The following is a 21,178-nucleotide window of genomic DNA, read 5'->3' on the forward strand; positions in this document are numbered from 1 at the left end:
TTTCCTAAGTATAGGTAGCATATCTGAAGTAGATTTTACAACAAAATAATTAAGAATGAAAGAGAATGAGGTTCAACAGAAGAGCACGATGGAGGATGGCTGTTTGGTGAATAAAAGACTAAATGTAAAGAGATTTTTTTTAATTGTCTAGGCTGCCCATTTCTGATGAAGGGAGCATCATTACCTCTCTGCGCTGAGGATCTTGTATTCGTGTAAATCTTAGATCTCCATGTTCCCAGTATGCATTTACGCTATATATTCTCAGTTGAGAAAGTTCAAAGGAAGCATTGAATGCTTTTGCTCCAATTCGGATCACAATGGAATTTACAGAAACAGAAATTCCCTCCACAACTTTTTCAGCAAAACCATATTCACTAGAAAACATAAAAGGCAATTGCTCAGAGATCCTTTTTTTTAAAAAAAGTCAACGTTCCCAAACTAATCTATTAATATTTTTGCATGTTACCTATCTATAATGTGATAATACTTTCAGATAACACAATTCCCCCATTTTATTTAAAACCACACATACATAATAAAACTATATTTCAGTTGATATGCTAACATGAGTATCTAACCACAGAATCCTGTGTGAAACAGATTCATTCTTTAATATTTAGGGCAATTATTTCACATTTACAAAATATTTTTATTTTTACAGCACATTCATATTAAAAAAAGGCATTTTACCCTTATAAAATCTCCCAAGTGAAAGACAGGAAGGTGTTTTACAGATGAGGTCAGACTTGTCCACTCATTTCCCCAGACCATAACATCAATATTAAGTTATAAAACAGCACCCAAAATGATTTTGAAAAGTATAGAACACTTAGCATTTCTTAAAAGGTAGTTAGAGGAGATAAATAGAAAATAGATTGCTCTTAGCTTGCTACATCCTTTCATTAGGCTTTTCTGTAGAGGGCAATAAAGGCAAAATAACAAGGTAGACCCAGGGAAGTAGCAATGCCAGAAAGCTGTGATAATTATACTAAAATTTATTTCTATTGGCCAATATTGCAAATATAGTGTGTGTGAAGCACTCGACACATAAAGGCAAGGGATTGCTCTTAAATAAAGACCAACCCTGTGAAGGAGAGGAAAAGGGGGAAAAAAAGAAGCAGAGGGAGAGCGAGAGGGTTTGGGATTATCTGAAAATTTCAGTTTTCTAGGTTGATTTCAGGATCATTGAAATCGAAATGGCATAAATTCACCCTGGGTAGCAATGATAGTCAGTGGTGGTTGCTAAGAATTACTGACCTCTGTCCTGACGCCGTTGCAATAGGTGATGGGCCATTAGGAACACGTGGCTCTTCGCATGTACTCATTTCCATTATCACTTTATCTAGGGACTAAGGAAATGCATAAAGTATGTTAGGATATGAACTGGGGAAGGTTTCAATTAAATACAACTTGGAATTACTTTTACACCTTCAAAATTTATTGGCACCATTCAGTTAACAAAATGTGTTTCTGTACTAATGTATGAAAAATGATGGCTTTTAAATTACCCACTTTTTTTCAAAATGTGCTTTTTCCAGGGGGAAGCATGTTTTAATACTTTCCTCATACTTCCCTTTAACTACATGATTACCCAAGTACAGATTACCCAAGAACAGATTTCACACCGTAAGTCAAACCACACAATATACAATGTAGCCCTCAAAATCAAGAGAAACAATCAACTGTATTTATTGAGTACTTACTGTACATAGAGCACTGTACAAAGCCCTTATGAGAGTATAATATAACAATATAATAGGCATATTCCTTGCCCACAACGAGCTTGCAGTCTAGAAGCAGGATGGCCTAGTGGATACAGCCCAGGCCTGGGAATCCGAAGGACCTGGGTTCTAATCTTGGCTCCACCACTTTCAAGTGTATTTATTGAGCACTTACAATGTGCAGTGACTCCCACCATGAACAATAATGAACAATGAATGGAATATTTACATTCTAGAAACCTGCCACTGGTCCAATAGAAAAAGCACAGTTACAGGAATTAGACTTGGTGCTAGACTGAATTCTGCCTGCTGGGAAAGGGTCATCATCTAAGTGAAGAATCATCTAGGGCTTCCAGTGAGTCAGTCAATCGTATTTATTAAGCATTTACTGTGTGCTGAGCACTGTACTAAGCGCTTGGGAGAGTACATTATAACAATAAACAGGTACATTCCCTGTCCACAGCGGACTTATAGTCTAGTGGGGGAGACAGACATTAATATAAATAAATAAATTATGAATATGTACATAAGTGCTGTGGGGCTGGGAGTGGATGAATGCAGGGAGCAAGTCAGGGTGAAGCAGAAGAGAGTGGAAGAAGAGGAAAGGAGGGTTTAATCATGGAAGATTGATAGACTCAGTGGGGACTCTGAAAAAAATGTAGTTACTGTGGGGTGGGGGACATCAAGACCATAGTAGCCGAGGCACCCCGCCTGCTTGGTTTTCTTGGGTTTTTAAAAACGGTATTTGTTAAACACTCACTATTTGTTAAGCCCTCTTCTATGCACTGGAGTAAAATACAAGCTAATTAGGTTGGACACAGTCCCTGTCCCACCTGGGACTCAGTCTAAGTAGGAGGTAGAACAGGAGAACTGAGGCACAGAGAAGTTAAGTGACTTGTCCAAGATCACCCTGCAAGCAGTTGGCAGAGCTGGGTTTAGAACCCAGGTCGTCTGGCACCCAGGCCCATGTTCTGTCCACTAGGCCATGTTGCTCGGCTGATAAGTTATGCCAATTTGGACACTGTGTTGAAGTCACTTTGGACACAAACAGGTGCTGAACATAACAATCCTTTTTGTGCACTTCACAAGGTGTAAAGCAGTACAGAGCACACAGAGAATTCTGCATCCTTGTCCTGTGGGAATAAAAATGGCAAGGACCAGAGAGTGCAACTGCACTTCACAAACCATTACCACAATTCCTGCAAACATATTCGTCTGCTGCCCTCAATGGGAGACGTTTTTTAAAATGACATTTGTTGAGGGCTTACTATGTGCTAGCCTCTGTACCCCCAATGCTCGGGTAGCTGCAAGATATTCAGGGTGGACTCAGTCCATGTCCCACACGGGGCAGGCAGACAATCCCCATTTTACAGATGAGGCACCTGAGGCACAGAGAAGTCAAGCATCTTGCCCAAAGTAACACAGACAAGTGGCAGAGCTGGGATTAGAACACAGATCTTCTGACTCGTAGACCCCTGCTTTTTCCACTAGACCATGCTGCTTCTTCCAGCATCATCGTTCTTGGGAAAAAATGTGCAAAGTGAAACTGTGCTATATAAATAATTGAATCAATGTTAGGGAGTTAAGTTTTCAAGATCAGATTTTTCACCATCATGAAAAAATATTCTGGCAGGTATGTGAAACTACCTATGCTTTAGATTTATGTAAAAATCCTTAACTAGATCTGTTCTTCAGTATTTGTCAGAATACATTTAAATAGTGTATATATGCATAGACTAATAGCTCTGGGTCTTTAGCTGTGTGTTTATGTGCTAGGATATAGCAATTAATACAAACAGGTTGAGAAATGAACAACTCTTAAGTACATGACTCATTTACAGAACTGGAATTTCAAAAAAAAAACCCATATTTTAAGTATAAAGAATATCTGGAATGAATATGAAATTTAAAGGCAGGAAACAGCATTGAACATAAAAATTACCTAGTAATTTACATCAATGCCTGGACGATATTAAGCGATAAATTTCAAAAGGTTTTGTGCACTTGAAGAGACTATACTGAGAGTATACTTTCCTTAAAATTCAAGGAAAATGTTTTGGAGCTTATCTTCAAAATAGAGATTTAAGGTTACATTCAGAACAGCGTCACAGGCACGTAGGGATGCTGAGAATAAAGCTCAGACTATACTCTCTCTAGACTGTGAGCCCACTGTTGGGTAGGGACCGTCTCTATATGTTGCCAACCTGCACTTCCCAAGCGCTCAGTACAGTGCTCTGCACACAGCAAGCGCTCAATAAGTACGATTGAATGAATGAATGAATCTGTGTTTGCTGTATGTGTATGTGCCTTAGAACCTATCTTTCTGTGACCCATATGGGCTCACAATCTCGGAGGAATGCCAGAACAGATATTTTCTCTCCATTTTTAAAATGAGGAAACTGAGGCTGAGAGGTTGTCACTTACCCAAGGCCACACAGCTGGCCAATGGCAGAGTCGGGACTGCCGGCTCTTATTCTTTGCAATAAGCCATGCTGCCCCTGGCCTAGTAAACAAGCTTAGACAAGTAATAAAAATGAAAGGTGAAATTTACACCTCAGAGAGCTAACCAAATAGTGCCAGATCAAAATCTAAATGTAAATATTTTCTTTTTTCTGGTTAAAGGTCATTCATTTTGAATAGTGTACACCAAAGCTTGAGGATGGTAAATTAGGTAGCCTAGTGCGTTTCAGTGTTCCTGGCAACATCCTTTTCCCTTATTTTCTCAGATTGAAAATAAGGATACCTATTAGAATATTTATTTTCCAAATTATTGCTATGATTTTACCAAAGGGCTTAACATAAGCTAGTCACGATTTAAATGATACTTTGAAACAGCAGCATCATTTTAACACTTTACCGCTAAATTTGGCTGGTGCCAATAATTTTTTTAGGTGTTTTTGAACTCACCAAGCAGATTGGATGTGTTTTCAGTTTTGTCCATGGGATCTGGAAAACAAAAAGACAATCAAATCTCTTTCTTTGAAGTGACTCACTGAAAAATATCCAAAGAAGAATAAGGTGTAAAATCAGGGTATTTATTTTTTTCATTGGGAAAACTAAATTATAACTAATTTCCCTTATCAAATTTTAATTAGACAATATAGGAGATGACTAGAGGGCATATTTTTAATGTCCTGTCCCACCTCAGTCTAAAACTAATCTCCGATGACAGCTGGAACTACATAACTAGCTGAATCAATCAGGGTTTTGGTCCTTTGATCTAGTTTTTGGGTGGTAGGTGAGAAAATGAGAGATTACTGGAAAACTATTACATAGAAAGGATATTTTGGGGACCAAGAGAAAAGAATCACATGTCAAAGGAATATCTCAAATTGACTTGAAATTAAATCCCCCACAACAGAAATTTACTGCTGTCTCTGTTCGATAAGGAATGCTATGTAAGAAAAACCTTACGTACAGATAAGCCATTGAACAACAACTAAATCTGTTTTCATGTACTCTCAATTATATTCATGAAGACCAAAAACTATTGAAAGATAACTTAAAAAAAATATGACCACTCTTTTGAAACTACTTTGGATATAAAGTACTTTGTCGCGAGTCACTAGTCTTCACCATTAACGGTCTTCAAGTACGAAGGACAACTATGTCTGCATATACATACACCTACACACTAGTTTTCAAAGGAAAAGATTTATTTTCAAAGGTGTATGGGAGGGAAGGGAATTAAAAAAGGAAAATGAAATCGTTACCCGAATGGATGCTTTGTTACAAAAGACTTTGTTGATTGCAAGCCATGTTGGCAAATCCAGCATGTTTTGGAGAACCTCCTCATCCAGTTCTAAATTGGTCAGCTGGCCTTCTCCTTTTAGTGTGCTTAGGTTTATCTTGTCAGGGGATAAGTTTTTGGTGAATCTGAAGGGGAAAAATACATGATATGTGAACATTGAGCAATTTCTGCTATCCAGGTCATTTTTATAAAATTAAAAACACTACAAATATAAAGAGGGCAGTTTCCCAAATCGCAGAGCTGTAAAGAACCTCCAATTCCTATTTAGTGAATCCCCCTGGAACTACAAGGTAAATTTGGTGTCCATCCTGTTCTTGAAGATCTCCCAGAAAGCAGGTTCTAGACACTCTTTTGATTACTCATTTCAATGCTTTCAACTATTCAGCAATTTAGAACTACCAATCCTCAAAATAACAATGTGCCCACGGAACAAAGAAAAAAAAAATTAAGACCTGCGCCGAGACACCTTTTTGGGGCCGAGGCCTAAGACTAAGACACCTAAGACTAGAACCAGGATGGCACGCTGCGGGGGGCCAGACTCCTTGAAACTCCTCTGACGGGGGACTACCTTCAGGAAACTTGGGGAAGCCAGTCGGACTGATGAGGCAACTGAAGCACAGGGAAATGAAGTGACTTGACCAAGGTCACACAGCAGACAAGTGGTGGAGTCAGGATTAGAACCGATGACCTTCTGATTCCCAGGCCCGGGCTCTTTCCACTAAGCCATGCTGCTTCGTGGCAGTTCTCGGCTGTGCGGGGCCCTCGCCATGGCAGCCGCCTCCCTCTTCCACGATGTCGCACAATCTCAGCCCGTTCTGCTCTTTAAACTCACGGCCCAGCCCGCTCCTCTGCCGCTTCTCACCTCCTCACTGGGCCTCTTTCTCACCTGTCCCGCCGTCGACCCCCGGCCCACGTCCTACCTCTGGCCTGGAATGTCCTCCCTCCTCACATCCCCCAAACTAGCTCTCTTCTCCCCTTCAAAGCCCTACTGAGAACTCACCTCTTCCAGGAGGCCTTCCCAGACTGAGCCCCCCTTTATCTCTTCCTCCTCCCCTCCCCATCGCCCCTACTCCCTCTCTCTGCTCTACCCCCCTCTCCGCCCCACAGAACTTGTGTTTATTTGTACATATTTATTATTCTGTTTATTTTGTTAATGGCGTGTATATATCTATAATTCTATTTATCTATTTTGATATTATTGATGCTATTGTTTTGCTGTCTGTCTCCCCCTTCTAGACTGTGAACCCGTTGTTGGGTAGGGATTGTCTCTATCTGCTGCCAAATGGTACTTTCCAAGCGCTTAGTACAGTGCTCTGCACACAGTAAGCACTCAAAAAATATGACTGAATGAATGAATCACTTAAATCCTGCCCCTATGAAAACAAGGAATGGAGGCATGAAGAACTCGATGGATTTGTAAAGCCAATACAAGGAATCATGTTGTTAAGGATAATAATAGTAATAATAATTATTGTTATAACAATGTTAATTATAACAAATATTAATTATTTGTTAAGCGCTATGTGCCAAGCACTGGGGTAGATACGAGGTAATCAGGTTGTCCCACTTGGGGCTCACAGTCTTAATCCCCATTTTACAGATGAGGTAACAGGCACAGAGAAGTTAAGTGGCTTGCCCAAGGTCACACAGCAGACAAAAGGACGAGTTGGGACACCCAAACTGTAAAGCCAATACAAGGAATCATGTTGTGAAGGATAATAATAGCAATAATAATTATGGTATTTGTTAAATGCTATGTGCCAAGCACTGGGGTAGATACGAGGTAATCAGGTTGTCCCACTTGGAGCTCACAGTCTTAATCCCCATTTTACAGATGAGGTAACAGGCACAGAGAAGTTAAGTGGCTTGCCCAAGGTCACACAGCAGACAAAAGGACGAGTTGGGACACCCAAACTGTAAAGCCAATACAAGGAATCATGTTGTGAAGGATAATAATAGCAATAATAATTATGGTATTTGTTAAATGCTATGTGCCAAGCACTGGGGTAGATACAAGGTAATCAGGTTGTCCCACTTGGGGCTCGCAGTCTTAATCCCCATTTTACAGATGAGGTAACAGGCACAGAGAAGTTAAGTGGCTTGCCCAAGGTCACACAGCAGACAAAAGGACGAGTTGGGACACCCAAACTGGGTTACACCCCCATGGCAATCAGAAACAAATAATTCCAGGAAGATCAGGCTTCTTAAAAATGTCTGAAAGTGCTCATACATTTTATTAAGAACATCTGGCACTAACTATAGTCTCTTACCCCCACTCAGGATCACCCGTGGAGAGTTTCCAGAGCTCTACCAGGCTCTACTATGGAAGGGAGAATCAAGCAGAGACATATCCATTCCATTCCTGGCTTGGGCAGTGGCTAGCAAGTGGAAGGCAATCTGCCATAAATTAAAACTCACCTTTGCTGGGCAGCTTCAGTATAGGAGAGAGTCAAGGGCGGAGACTCAAGCTTAATAAGCGGAGGATGCAACGATAAACAACTTCTGTATTTTTACCAAGAAAACTCAATGGCTACATTACCAGAACGACTGCAGATGGACTGTGGGACGTTATGGAAGAGACGTGTCCATGGTGTTGCTATGGGTCGGAGACGACTTGACAGCATAACACACAGTCTCTTGTACTTAACATATACTCACATTAAATCCCAAATCATCTCTGCATTCTTTGGAGCACAAGGGTCTAAATTATGTTTCCGTTATTAATTTAACAATACGTTCATTTTCATTTTTTTCCTGAAGATGGTAAGGTGTTTTTCTAAGATCACTTATAAAAATACTTCCACACAAAAGTGAGGATAGAAGAAAAACTGCACCATAACTCTTTTAAGAGTACTTCTTTGGCACCACCATGTCCCTCCCTCTAATCGGCCCCATCCCTGTCCTTCCTTCCCAGCATACTCCCATTCCCCTCCATCCAATCCCTCCCAACCTGTCGTGGTGTCATCCCGTTCCCCGAGCTCCTCCGTTACCTTGTCCCAGGGCAGTCCCTCCCTCCCCTCCTCCCGTGCCGCACCCCGGCAGCTCACTCGCACCCAACCCCTTCCTACCCCTTGTGCCTTCCTCTCCCCCAGTAAAGTCGGGACTGTGGAACCCCTGCTCCATCATGGGAAACCTTCCCTTCATCCTTGACCTGTTTCTAACCAAGACACTGCTTAATCGTACTTAGAGTGCTTACTGTGTGCAGAACATTGAGTAAAGCAATCGGCGGAGTTCGATATTGCAGATTTGATGCCTCTACTAGACTACGTTTATTTTGCACCATTTTAATTACTTTTCCCTTTTCATATGCTATTCTATTTCCTCATCCAATAGACATCCCTCTCATTCTTTAAGACTAATAGAGATCCCACTTCCTCCAAACAGTGTATCCCTGATTCAACAAGATAATCAGTCAATGGTATTACTGAGCGCTTACTATGTACAGGTCCCTGTACTGAGTACTTAGTGCTTAGGAAAATACAGTATACAAGAGTTGGTAGATGCGATCCTCTGCTCACAAGGATCTTACAGTCTACAGGGCAGGGCTCAGTCAGCTCCAATCTTTATGATACTGTAATTTACTTTATACTAGCCAAAAGAACCATACTTTCCCCCAAAGACCAGGCATGATGACATAAACTGTCAGCAAAGGCCACAAAATAAACACCATCCACACAAATGCACACAAATTCAAAAGGCTCAAAGGGATGGATATTGGAGAAGGCATGGGAGGAAGAATCAGCAGAAGGAACAAGTAAAGGGGAAGAGAATGGGTTGGGAGGTGGGGGTGAGAAGCAGCAAAAGGAAGAGATGGAATGAAAGGACGGAGAGTTATGAATGGCTGGAGGAAGGGAATTTGGAGGAAGTTCAGTAAAAAGGTTAGGAAAGATGGGAAGAAGAATCAAGGGAGAATCAAAGGAAAAGATTCAGAAAAGTAAGAAAGACAAGACCCTCCTTAACATGAGGTTCTTCAAAAACAAACTAACCCGATTCATCTCAGACAGATGTCATTCCTACTAGACGATTACTCTAGGGTCTCGGCTTCCACTCGGAAGAGTTCATTAGGTCACACCAACTTACAGTAGAGCCCAAACTGACAACCGGTGGCTCCCAACCTTATCCAGCTTTTCTTGGTACCAAATGTGGTTCTCAAGCACAGCTTCCCACGGATTCGGCACTATGAGGTTATCACCACCCTCTCTTACCCCACAGGTTTTTGGACCAGAAGCAAGTGACGCCCTTCCCCTTTGAATTGGAAGGGGGCCGAGGGAGAGCCAAGACGGCTGCGGTTCTCACTGCCCTCTGCCAGACAGATGTGGCCCCAACCGGGCCTGGGTGCCAGTGGGGGTCCCATCGCTTTCCAGGCGGCAGAGCCAGCTGCGGCTGCTCTTATGCCCCGCGACCCGCTCCCACTGCTAGCAAGCAGCATCGAGGTGGGCCAGCCAAGCCAGGCAACGAAGGGAATTGTTCCCCAGCACTGGGTGCCATATGCACTGACAGCGGCTACAGGCGGACTGCCCGATGGGCAGGGAAAAGCCGCACAAGGGTGGCCCCCGGGCCACATGCCATGCCTACTTACTGCGGCCCCACAGGGCTGGAGAAGATTCATCCCCAACATGCGACGGGTCCAGAGCGGCTGAGCAGTGACACGGTGCAGGAGGAAGACGAGGAGTTGAGTGAGACGGATGCCACAGCAGGCGCTGTACTTTGCAACTCTGACACTCGCCCCTCTTTCCCAATGAAAAGAACCGGTAATAAATACGTTCTCACTCCCCATCTTCTTTCCTCGTCTACCTTCTCTCCCATTTTTCTCTCTCCTCTACCCGTTCCCAATGCAAGTACGATGTTAACTTTAAATTCTTCCTCTTAGTATTATTTCAGAATTACACCTTCACAATTAAGTACATTATGTCAGTGTGTGTTTCAAGTGTTCGAGTGGCTCTTCACATACTCAAAGATGGCTCAAAGATTGTATTTTGTTAGGCATTTCTGCACAAAGAGGTTGTCTATCTCTGCAACAGAGGATCCTATTACAGTATATACTAAGTAATAACTACGTAATGCAACACTTCACCAACCAGAAAGCTTCAGATGAGCCAATGCTTTGGATACTCTCCCACAAAATGGCAACTTTGGTCACTTGATCCCTACAAAGGAGGGGTTTACAGTGTTTGAGTTATTTCTAGAGGAAATGCAAGTCCCCATTTAGCAGAAGTTTATGCTATCTGGTTTGCTAACAGTTTCAGCTACCACTGAATAGTAAATTCCCTTTCACAATGATGCCGGTTCCTCAGACTAACAGGCTACATGCTTAGGAGCCTCCTGCAAAGCTCTCCCTGGAGAGCTGTACATACACCTGTATATATGTATATATGTTTGTACATATTTATCACTCTATTTATTTTACTTGTACATATTTATTCTATTTATTTTATTTTGTTAATACGTTTGGTTTTGTTCTCTCTCTCCCCCCCTCTAGACTGTGAGCCCACTGTTGGGTAGGGACTGTCTCTATACGTTGCCAACTTGTACTTCCCAAGTGCTTAGTACAGTGCTCTGCACACAGTAAGCGCTCAATAAATATGATTGATTGATTGATTGAGTCCTGGCAGAATTGCTTTGGGCTAATAGTATTAGCAAACAGCCCTCACGCTATATCAACCCATACTCATGATTATTTATGAGTGCTAACTGTGTACATAATAATAATAATAATAATGACATTTGTTAAGCGCTTACTATGTGCAAAGCACTGTTAAGGGCTTGGAAGAAAACTATGGAGTAAAAGACAGTTCCTGTCCTCAAAGCGCTTCCAATCAATCAATCACTGGTATTTACTGAATGTGCAGAGCACTGAACTAAGCGCTTGGGAGAGTACAATTCAACAGAATTATCAGACACATTCCCTGTCCACAATGAGTTTTCCAAGCAGAAGCATAGCTCAATCCAATAAATAAGCAATCCTCTGCCTGTAAACTCTGTTGAAGAAATGGTTTACCCTGAGGATGGGAAACAATGACTGTTGAGAGGGACAGATTTATGATTTACAAAACAAGATAAGGGAACTAGGTTAGAATGGGGCGCTGTAAAGGTGTGTGTGAAGGGGTAGAGACAGACTAAAGAAGGAATATAGAGGTAGCACATTATGTACTAAAGGACTAGTTAGGAGAACTAACATACGCCCAGTGAAAAAAGTAGGACAAGCAGGGCCCTTAGCTCCTTGCACAAGTCATGACCCCAACTGGACACAGAACATGGTCTAACATACAAAAAACCAGAAGCAGCGTGGCTAGAGAAGCAGCGTGGCTCAGTGGAAAGAGCCCGGGTTTTGGAGTCAGAGGTCATGGGCTCGAATCCCGACTCCACCACATGTCAGCTGTGTGATCTTGGGTAAATCACTTAACTTCTCTGGGCCTCAGTTACCTCATCTGTAAAATGGGAATTAAGACTGTGAGCCCCACGTGGGACAACCTGATCACCCTGTATCCTCCCCAGTGCTTAGAACAGGGCTTTGCACATAGTAAGCACTTAACAAATGCCAATTATTTATTTATTTATTTATTTGTAAAAGGGATATCCAGAGGAGGGATGGAAGAAGAGGAGCTGGGATAATGGTGAAAGGACATATTGAGGGAGAGAGGGATCTGAAATTTTGGTACTGTGTGCCTATAACTCATGTCCCTCAGGACTACAGCCCAAGTAACAAATCTCTGACCCGGAATAAATATGCCAGGGAACTGTGTTTGGCAGGAAAATTCTGCTGACCTGAATCGCGGCTACCTTCACTATCTCAGTGAAGGGTTCTTTGGGTTCTTACTAAAGTATCCTGCCCACAGTAAGTGCTCAATAAGTGCTCAATGCTATTGATTCACTGACTGCTTAATTGGGGTTCAGGCCAGGATTCCCTGTGATTCCCACTCCTTCCAATTCCTTACAGATGGCCCTAGGGCTTCACTTGGAACAGTGCTTTGCACATAGTAAGTACTTAACAAATGCCATCATCATCATCATCTGTGTGACTCTGTGTACAAAGTCCCTATTGGTCAGTGCTGACTCCTAATTAGCTATAAATGATGACTCACTGGCAACCTGCATTCTCCAAACAATATCCCAACTCCGTCAACTGGCTGCTGTGTGGCTTTGGGCAACCCACTTAACGTCTCTAAGCCTCAGTTCCTGATCTGTAAAATGTGGATTAAGACTGTAAGCCTCAAGTGGGACAGCATGCCTTGTATCTACCCCAGCACTTTAGAACAGTGCTTGGCACATAGTAAGCTCTTAAATACCATAATTATTATAGTTATTTTAGCAAAGCTTCTAGTGTATCAATAAACTACTTTCTACATAAAATTGTTCATCTTTTGATGTGAACTACTTCAGAACAGAATGTCACTTAGTGACCTTACAGAAGTACTCATTATGAATAAAATAGTAATATATATGCAAAAATACATCCAAGCAAAAATAGACTAACTGGAAAAAAGAACAGCTCATTAACTGGCCCAGTTTCCAATACAGCTTCCATATCAATTACTTTTAGATGATTGTAAAGGATCAACTTGGAAAGAACACTTTATGCTGTCTCATAATTTGTTAAATCCAGAACGTGAATATGTTTTATGCTAATGATATTTTCATTACATAAGAAGTTTATGGAAATATTTTTTAGTCTGTAAATATTAGTACTAAAATATCTGTGGATCTCAACAGATGAACTCATTCGCTCCCACGGCTTCAACTATCATCTCTACGTTGATGACACCCAAATCTACATCTCTGCCCCTGCTCTCTCCCTCCCTTCAGGTTCGTGTCTCCTCCTGCCTTCTAGACATCTCCATCTGGATGTCTGCCCGCCATCTAAAACTCAATATGTCCAAGACTGAACTCCTCATCTTCCCTCCCAAACCCTACCCTCTTCCTGACTTTCCCATCACTGTTGACGGCAGTACCATCCTTCCCGTCTCACAAGCCCGCAACCTTGGTGTCATCCTCGACTCCGCTCTCTCATTCACCCCTCACATCCAATCAGTCACCAAAACCTGCTGGTCTCACCTCCACAACATTGCCAAGATCCGCCCTTTCCTCTCCATCCAAACCGCTACCCTGCTGGTTCAATCTCTCATCCTATCCCGACTGGATTACTGCATCAGCCTTCTCTCTGATCTCCCATCCTCCTGTCTCTCCCCACTTCAATCTATACTTCACACTGCTGCCCGGATTATCTTTGTCCAGAAACGCTCTGGGCATGTTACTCCCCTCCTCAAAAATCTCCAGTGGCTACCAGTCAACCTACGCATCAGGCAGAAACTCCTCACCCTGGGCTTCAAGGCTGTCCATCACCTCGCCCCCTCCTACCTCACCTCCCTTCTCTCCTTCTCCAGCCCAGCCCGCACCCTCCACTCCCCTGCCACTAACCTCCTCACTGTGCCTCATTCTCACCTGTCCCGCCGTCGACCCCCGGCCCACATCCTCCCCCGGCCTGGAATGCCCCCAATCCCTCCACACATCCACCAAGCTAGCTCTCTTCCTCCCTTCAATGCCTTACTGAGAGCTCACCTCCTCCAGGAGGCCTTCCCAGCCTGAGCCCCCTCCTTCCGCTAGCCCTCCTCTCCCTCCCCATTCCCCCATATTACCTCCTTCCCCTCCCCATAGCACCTATATATATGTATATGTTTGTACATATTTATTACTCTAGTTATTTATTTTACTTGTACATATCTATTCTATTTATTTTATTTTGTTAATATGTTTGGTTTTGTTCTCTGTCTCCCCCTTCTAGACTGTGAGCCCACTGTTGGGTAGGGACTGTCTCTATAATGTTGCCAACTTGTACTTCCCAAGTGCTTAGTACAGTGCTCTGCACACAGTAAGCGTTCAATTAATATGACCGACTGATTGATTGATAAATCAATAAGAAATGTGGAAAATGGGAAAAAATTGATAAAAAATTCCTCTAGTTTTATAGCAGTCTAATGTGGTAGGTGCATAATAAAAGCTGTTGCTGCTGTTTATGATATAGTCCCAGATTTGCTTAATTTAAAAACTCAATGTTTTAAGTACTTCCTTAACTAGTAGCCAGGGACCTTAGATAGTTATAGTATTTATAAAGTGCTTACTGTATGCGGAACACTGTAATAAACATTGGGAAGGATTACACAAATGAAAATTTGACATGGTCCCTGTGGCACTTAAACTGGGACATTTTCAAGTCGCTCTAATCTGAAACAATAGAAAAAGTAAGAGGAAAAGGGAAGACCCAAGGAGAGCAAGACGATGGAAAGATAGGAGCAAAGCAGAAAAAGAAAGAGAGAGAGAAAAGGACAAAGGGGGTGGGGGGGAACAAGAGAGGCAAGGGCAGAAGCATGAAGAGAAAATCTCCTTTTCCATGGCCTTCTCCACTGCTTCTGCCCAGTGTAACCGAGTTCCAGACAGGAAAATTTACCTCGTATCCTGGGTCACGTTGCCTCGGGGCTGTTGGGTTTTCCCAGAGGGTTGTGGCCAAAACTCCCAGTTCACGCCTTGCACAATCTTGGACTCAAGGATCAGAGTTGGCATAGTTTGGGATCTCAGTGCCCAGAGAAAGAGATCCAGGCTCACAGACCTGTAGCTTGGACGGCAGTGGTAGCAGTCTTTCCCTGTCTTCTCCTATTGCCCCCTTCTTCCAACTTGGGAACAAACTTTTCCCCCTACTTGACCGCTCCCAGTTGATACGATGTGATAATCTTTTTTGGCCACCTTATGGGGTAACAAATATGTCCTAAAGAACCTAATGTGGAAGTTGAGTCAGTCGCCCAAATATTGGGACTGTCCTATCTGTACTGATCATGTGGTGACCTGATTTTGGATCTTCCTTGGTTCATTCAATCGTATTTATTGAGCTCTTACTGGGTGCAGAGCACTGCACTAAGTGTTTAAAACCTGTTTCCTTAGAACTGATGTGAAAAGACTCAAACCTCCAGATTGCGAAGGCAAGGTGGTATAACCTGGGGTGCAGTGGCTAGCAAAACAGGCCACTGTGCCACTACAAGGTCTAGTTACCAACATTTTAGGCAAATGTGTACACGGCATTCACTGTCACCTCCTTCTGAACAAGAAAATTTCATTCCACCAAGATCTTTGCACATTCTTCCACAGTTTCTGCTTTTGATGTGTAAGAATAACCTGATTAAAATATTCTCAAGTCAATTCCCCAGTTTTCTTGTCAAACCCTTAATTTTGAGGAGCATTTCCAAATGACACAGTATCCCTCCCAGAAAACAATGCTGTCAAAGCATCATTAAAAAAAAAACTAATTTTAAAAAGTAAATAGTTCCTCTTTCACCTTGAAGAATAAAAAGGAAGGGTGAATTTAGTCTACTGCCATCCTTTCCTAACTTTAAACACAATTTTCGAAGTCATCTAAAAATAACTGACAAAAATTTTAATCTCCTCCATGCAGCAACAGTTACTATCTTAAAACTTAATAAATGAAAACTCCAAAGTCCTTCATGATGAATGGAAGACTAGATCAAAGATATTCACACAAGGACATCCAAAGGGAGTTTTTAAACTTCACAAAGTAGAGCTAGCAGATCTCAGCCAGTGTAAGTGGATCAGACAATTTTTACTTGAAAATAGTTGACCACAAGATGACGACCAATTTACAAAGTCACAATGAAATAGCAACATCAGCCTATGGAAGAGCTCCCGAGGTAAGGAATCTGCATATTCACGTTCAAGAAAATGACACCCTTAGACAGGAAACAAACATCATACCCCCAAAAATGTCTTTTTAAAGGCAGTGAATACCAACTGCTAGCAGTCTATCCAAAATGTTGGGGAAAGGAGGAATTACCTGAGGGCAAGGAATTCAGATAAAAGGCCCCCCCATTCCTGGTGAAAGCAAGAGGTCAGTTGTCATAGTTTCTGAGATGCTTCTGGTACCATTGTGGTGGTTAGGTAATTCACGGCAAACCAATCGCCACCACAGTCAGCAGGGATCGCTGCAGGGAATGGGACATGGGGGGGACACATAAAGGAGCAAGTTTAAAGAGAGGGTGGGAGAGGGAAAGGAGTGATACAATGAAAGAAATTTAGCTGCTGAGCAATTAAAAACACGGTAATATTTATTCATGCTATAGCAAAGAAAATCAGTGTTTCTATTTTAAATTAAATAATTTCACAAGGCGAGTATTTGCAGTCACCATTTTCATCGGGAAAGGCTACAAACTACACTATCAAACAATACTGACATGCAGCTTTGAAAAACGATACTGTAATGAACGAGAGATCATTTTGGGATATATAAAGATGGACTGCAAGTATTAAATACTACATCGATAAAAAGCTAATAGTAAGTTTTATTAGAGTAATGAGCTCAATAGCTTGCAGAGCTATTTACTCTTGAGCTTTAAGAACCACGTAGGCATAAATCACCAAAAACTACAGTGAAATAAGTATGGACAAACAAGCAAGCCACGATGCAGTAAGCCCATCAGGCAGAGATCAATCAATCAATCAATCGTATTTATTGAGTGCTTACTATGTGCAGAGCACTGTACTAAGCGCTTGGGAAGTACAAATTGGCAACATATAGAGACAGTCCCTACCCAACAGTAGGCTCACAGTCTAAAAGGGGGAGACAGAAAACAAAACCAAACATACTAACAAAATAAAATAGAATAGATATGTACTTCTATTCTATGTACATATATCATATCATAGAGAGATTGACTGAATGACTTCATTAATACAGCGTTCTAATGCCATATTAGCTGCCAATCCATTGTTTCCCCACTCTTCTGCAGTTTCTGTGAATTTAGACCAGCTATGGATTACTGCCTCCGTCAGGGGATATCATACCCATTATGTCTGTCTCCCCCTTCTAGACTGTGAGCCCGTTATTAGGTAGGGACGTCTCTATATGTTGTCGACTTGTACTTCCCAAGCGCTTAGTACAGTGCTCTGCACACAGGAAGCTCTCAATAAATATGATTGAGTGAATGAATGAATGACTCAAGACATAATCCCTGAGGAAAGATATCGAGAACTGGAAAATCTGCAATTTTTCAGAACACAATAATCTAAAAATATAAAATAATGCAATATAAAACACATACTGCAGCTAGAAGTCTGCCCACCTACTGAATCTACCAGGATAAGTACTATCCCTCTAAATGCTTACATTCTTAGAGAAGCAGCAAGGTCTAGTGGAAAGAGTCGGCGCCTGTAAGTCAAAGGACCTGGATTCTAATGCTGACCCTGCCGCTTGACTTCTTCATTCAACTTCTCTGTGCCACGGTTTTCTTAAGTGTAAAATGAGGATTCAGTGCCTATTCTCCTTCCTACTTAGACGTGAGAGCCCTGTAAGCTGATGATCTTGTACCTATCCCAGTGTAAGCACAGTCCACAGCACATAGTAAGCCCTTAAACATTAAAGGAGGCACACATTTGGGGATGAAACTATTTTTTTTCAGGTCAGAACAGTTCATTACCCATAAACCTACCACAGCGCTTTCACTTTCATCCCCCAAAATGGGTTTACTCACCATCAAGAATCTACAAAAATATGAGTGCAAGAAATATTGCCAAAAAGAAAACAAGAGTCTTGTCCTAGTCTAATTTGTAGCACATCCCTAGACTCTAGCAAGATTTCCCCAGTGAGAGGAGCTTCCTCACCAATCTCTGTGCTTCCAGCCTCTCTCCTCTTCAATGTCAACTACATTCCGCTTCCAGAATCATTTTTCTATAACGGCATCCATTTGGCTCTCAGCTCTTCCAAAATGCTCATGGATACCCGCTTCCAGCCACACCAAACAGAGATTCCTGACAATCGGCTTGAAGGCCCTTGCTCTTTTACCCCTGGTTGGGAGAGGCGACCTTCAGGCTGGACCAGTTAAAATCAGTTGCCCCCCTCGCCAGTGCCTGGTAAGGACCAGTAAAACAGTGGCTTTGTCTCCTCCTCTTTCCCTCTTCTCACTTTCTTCCCTGTTCCCTTTCCTCAGAGCTCTGCCCCCAGTGACCCCTGCTTGATGTTTTGCCCCAAGCTCGCCTCCGTGTTGAAATAAAAAGTTTTGTAGGCTATCATGGCAGTCACTGCAGCAGAAAGCAGCAGCACTTTTGTTGCGGCTTGACGGCCCCTTAGACGGCAGTGAGAACCCTGGGGAGTCCGGCAAAAAGTCATCGGAGCAGATGAGAAGGGAAATCTCTCTTGTGCCACTGCCCCCAGTTCCCTAAAATCGGTGGCTCTTCCAGGAGCACAACAAACCAGAGGTGAAATTCAGCAGTGCTTCAGTGATGGTGACAGCACCAGAAGCAGTTTCTCCTTTTAACAGCTGTGGCATTTATTGAAAGCACTTAGTGCTAAGTGCTGTGGAGAGGCACCACATCATCGGATCCTTGTCCCACCCAAGGTACACAATCTAAGAAGCTGGGAGAGCAGGAACTTTATGGCCCATTTTGCAGATGACAATTGGAGGAACAGATGTGTTAAGTGAATTCCCCAGGGTCACATGCCAGTCCAGTGATGAGCGGGGACAAGACGCGGCAATCCCTGCCGACTAGGCATGTTGTCTCCCTGCACTGGCTGCTGCTGCTCTTCTCTCTTGGCTTCAGTGACCATTTTTAGGCGGGCCTGGATGGAGAGGGTTAAACGATATGGGTGGATGTGAGGTGGGGATGGGAGGTGCTGGGTGGGAAGAGTGTGGAGGATTTAAGTTTCCCAAAAAGTCTGGAATGTTTCTTCATTTCCACTGGTCGCCACAATGGGGAGGCTACTGCAGGTCTGGGTGGCCCGCCAAGACGATCTCCTCTGTCGGGGGGCTGAGGCTGTCCCAGGAGGCCATGGTTCAGGTTGGATTTTCCCAGATCCCAAACCAAGACGATCAGAACACAGGGAGTTCCCAGAACCAAATCTCCTGCCCAAGTGTCCCTTCCCTGCTGAGGGTGATCTGACCCCCAGGTCTAACCTGTACCTAGAAATGACCTGCCCTTAAGCATCTAGTAAAATGGCTTGGTGAAATAAAGCCATGGTTGGGAAGCACTAACCTGATCCCTGATCTCACAATTTTTCAAATTTGCCAGTTGGCATAGAGAACCTGAAGGTTATTTAGAGTGAACCAGAAACTGTAAATGATTTTATTTATTATTTTGGTACTATTGCTGTTATTTCTCACCTTTGGCCACAGCTATATTTATCAATTATGTCTCTATCCTCCCCTGTACAATTATAAGCTTCTCAAGGGTAGGGACTGTGTCTTTAACTCCTTTTGTATATTTTCCAAACACTAAGCCAGGGTTCTGGCCACTCTGGCTAAAGATTTGCTAAGGCAAATTATTTTTTGTGATTCTTTACTTGTGGGAGCGGAGTCAGGTTTTTGGTTTTTTGGGTCTTCTGTTTTGAAATGGTATTTGAAGCACATCCAATGTGCCAGGCACTGTACTAAGCGCTGGAGTAGACACAAGATAAATCAGTTTTGGAAACAGTCCATACCCCTCAAGGGGCTCACAGTCTTAATCTCCATTTTACAGATGAAGTAACTGAGGCACAGAGAAGCTAAGTGACTTGCCCAAGGTCAGAAAGCAGACAAGGGGCACAGCGGGGATGAGAACCCAGGTCCTTCTGATTCCCGGGCCCGTGCTCTATTCACCAGGCTACACAGCTTCTTGGCTAGAGAGGTTAGAGACACATGAATCTGCAAGCAGCTGACTCAAATCCAAGTTAGGAAAGTGGTGGCCAAAAGCTGTTGACGCAATCATCCAAGTATTAACTGGAATCCTTGATACCATTTACCCAGAGCAATGGAGGAGGAAAAGGGTTTCAAAAAGTAAGATAATGCAGTCTATACTATACAGCCATTGCTGAAGCTAAGCATGTGTAACTCTTATCTATATCACCTTCAAGAAAATTTTAAATAGTGTACACAACTCTCATATGTAAATACTGTTAACAGGCTATGAAATCTCAGAGTGAACATTGAACCTCTACTGGCTGCCTGTCAGTTACAACCCAATCATTTGTATTTATTAAGTGCTTGCTGTGTTCACAGCACTGTACTAAGAGCTTGAGAGTACATTATAACAGAGTCGGTAGAGACAGTCCCCTCCCACAAGGAGCTTACAGTCTACAGGGGGAAACCAAGTTCTATTCAGTGCTTTTATTACAAGAGCACCTTATGTTACTTATTGTAATTTACCCCTCGCGACACCCCTGAGAGTTGTCAGGTATTATGATCCCCATTTTAAAGATGGGGAAACTGAGGCATGGAGCGGCTAGGTGATTTGCCCAAGGGCACACAGCAGAAAAGTGGCAGATCAGGAACTAGAACCAAAGACCTCCAATTTCCAGGGCTGCGGCTCTTCCATTATGCCGCACTGTCTCCTCAGTGTGGTGTACGGGAAAATCTACCAATGATTATTACCATTTTGCTTTTTGAGCTATGATCCCTTTCTCAAGTAACCATATTTAAAATCAATAAAGGCTTACTATGTACAGAGCACAATGGGAGAGTACAAGAGAGTTAGCAATCAGGTTCCCTGCCCAAACTAGTAAAATGTCCTCTAATTACTTATTCCAGGAAAAAAAATCCTAGTGATGGTTTAATCAGTCCCCAATCCCTAGTGATTTTTTTCTTAATCCCCATTGTGGAGGAGTCATCAAACTTCATGAGCTATAAAGGTGACTTGCTTAGGTTCTTCTGGGAAAGGAATGTTGTAAATCATTAACCTG

At 42.6% G+C, this 21,178-nt stretch overlaps 1 protein-coding gene across 2 annotated transcripts in view; it reads right to left on the reverse strand.

The window, feature by feature from the left end:
- The window catches only part of UHRF1BP1L (UHRF1 binding protein 1 like), a 61,043-nt gene that overhangs the window by 31,133 nt on the left and 8,732 nt on the right, over nt 1–21,178 (reverse strand). Inside the window, exons 1-5 of one of the 2 annotated variants that reach the window (XM_038756160.1) lie at nt 16,307–16,377; nt 5,435–5,597; nt 4,629–4,667; nt 1,258–1,349; nt 185–374 (exon numbers count right to left, since the gene is read on the reverse strand). In XM_038756160.1, coding sequence (XP_038612088.1) covers nt 185–374; nt 1,258–1,349; nt 4,629–4,667; nt 5,435–5,497 — 384 coding nt within the window. In that variant the 5' untranslated portion in view covers nt 5,498–5,597; nt 16,307–16,377. Of the gene's footprint in view, nt 1–184; nt 375–1,257; nt 1,350–4,628; nt 4,668–5,434; nt 5,598–16,306; nt 16,378–21,178 lie in introns of those variants that run through there. The other variant, XM_038756159.1, reaches the window with a different exon arrangement.

The sequence above is a fragment of the Tachyglossus aculeatus genome, chromosome 14 (genome assembly GCF_015852505.1).
Source record: "Tachyglossus aculeatus isolate mTacAcu1 chromosome 14, mTacAcu1.pri, whole genome shotgun sequence".
Taxonomy (NCBI): domain Eukaryota; kingdom Metazoa; phylum Chordata; class Mammalia; order Monotremata; family Tachyglossidae; genus Tachyglossus; species Tachyglossus aculeatus.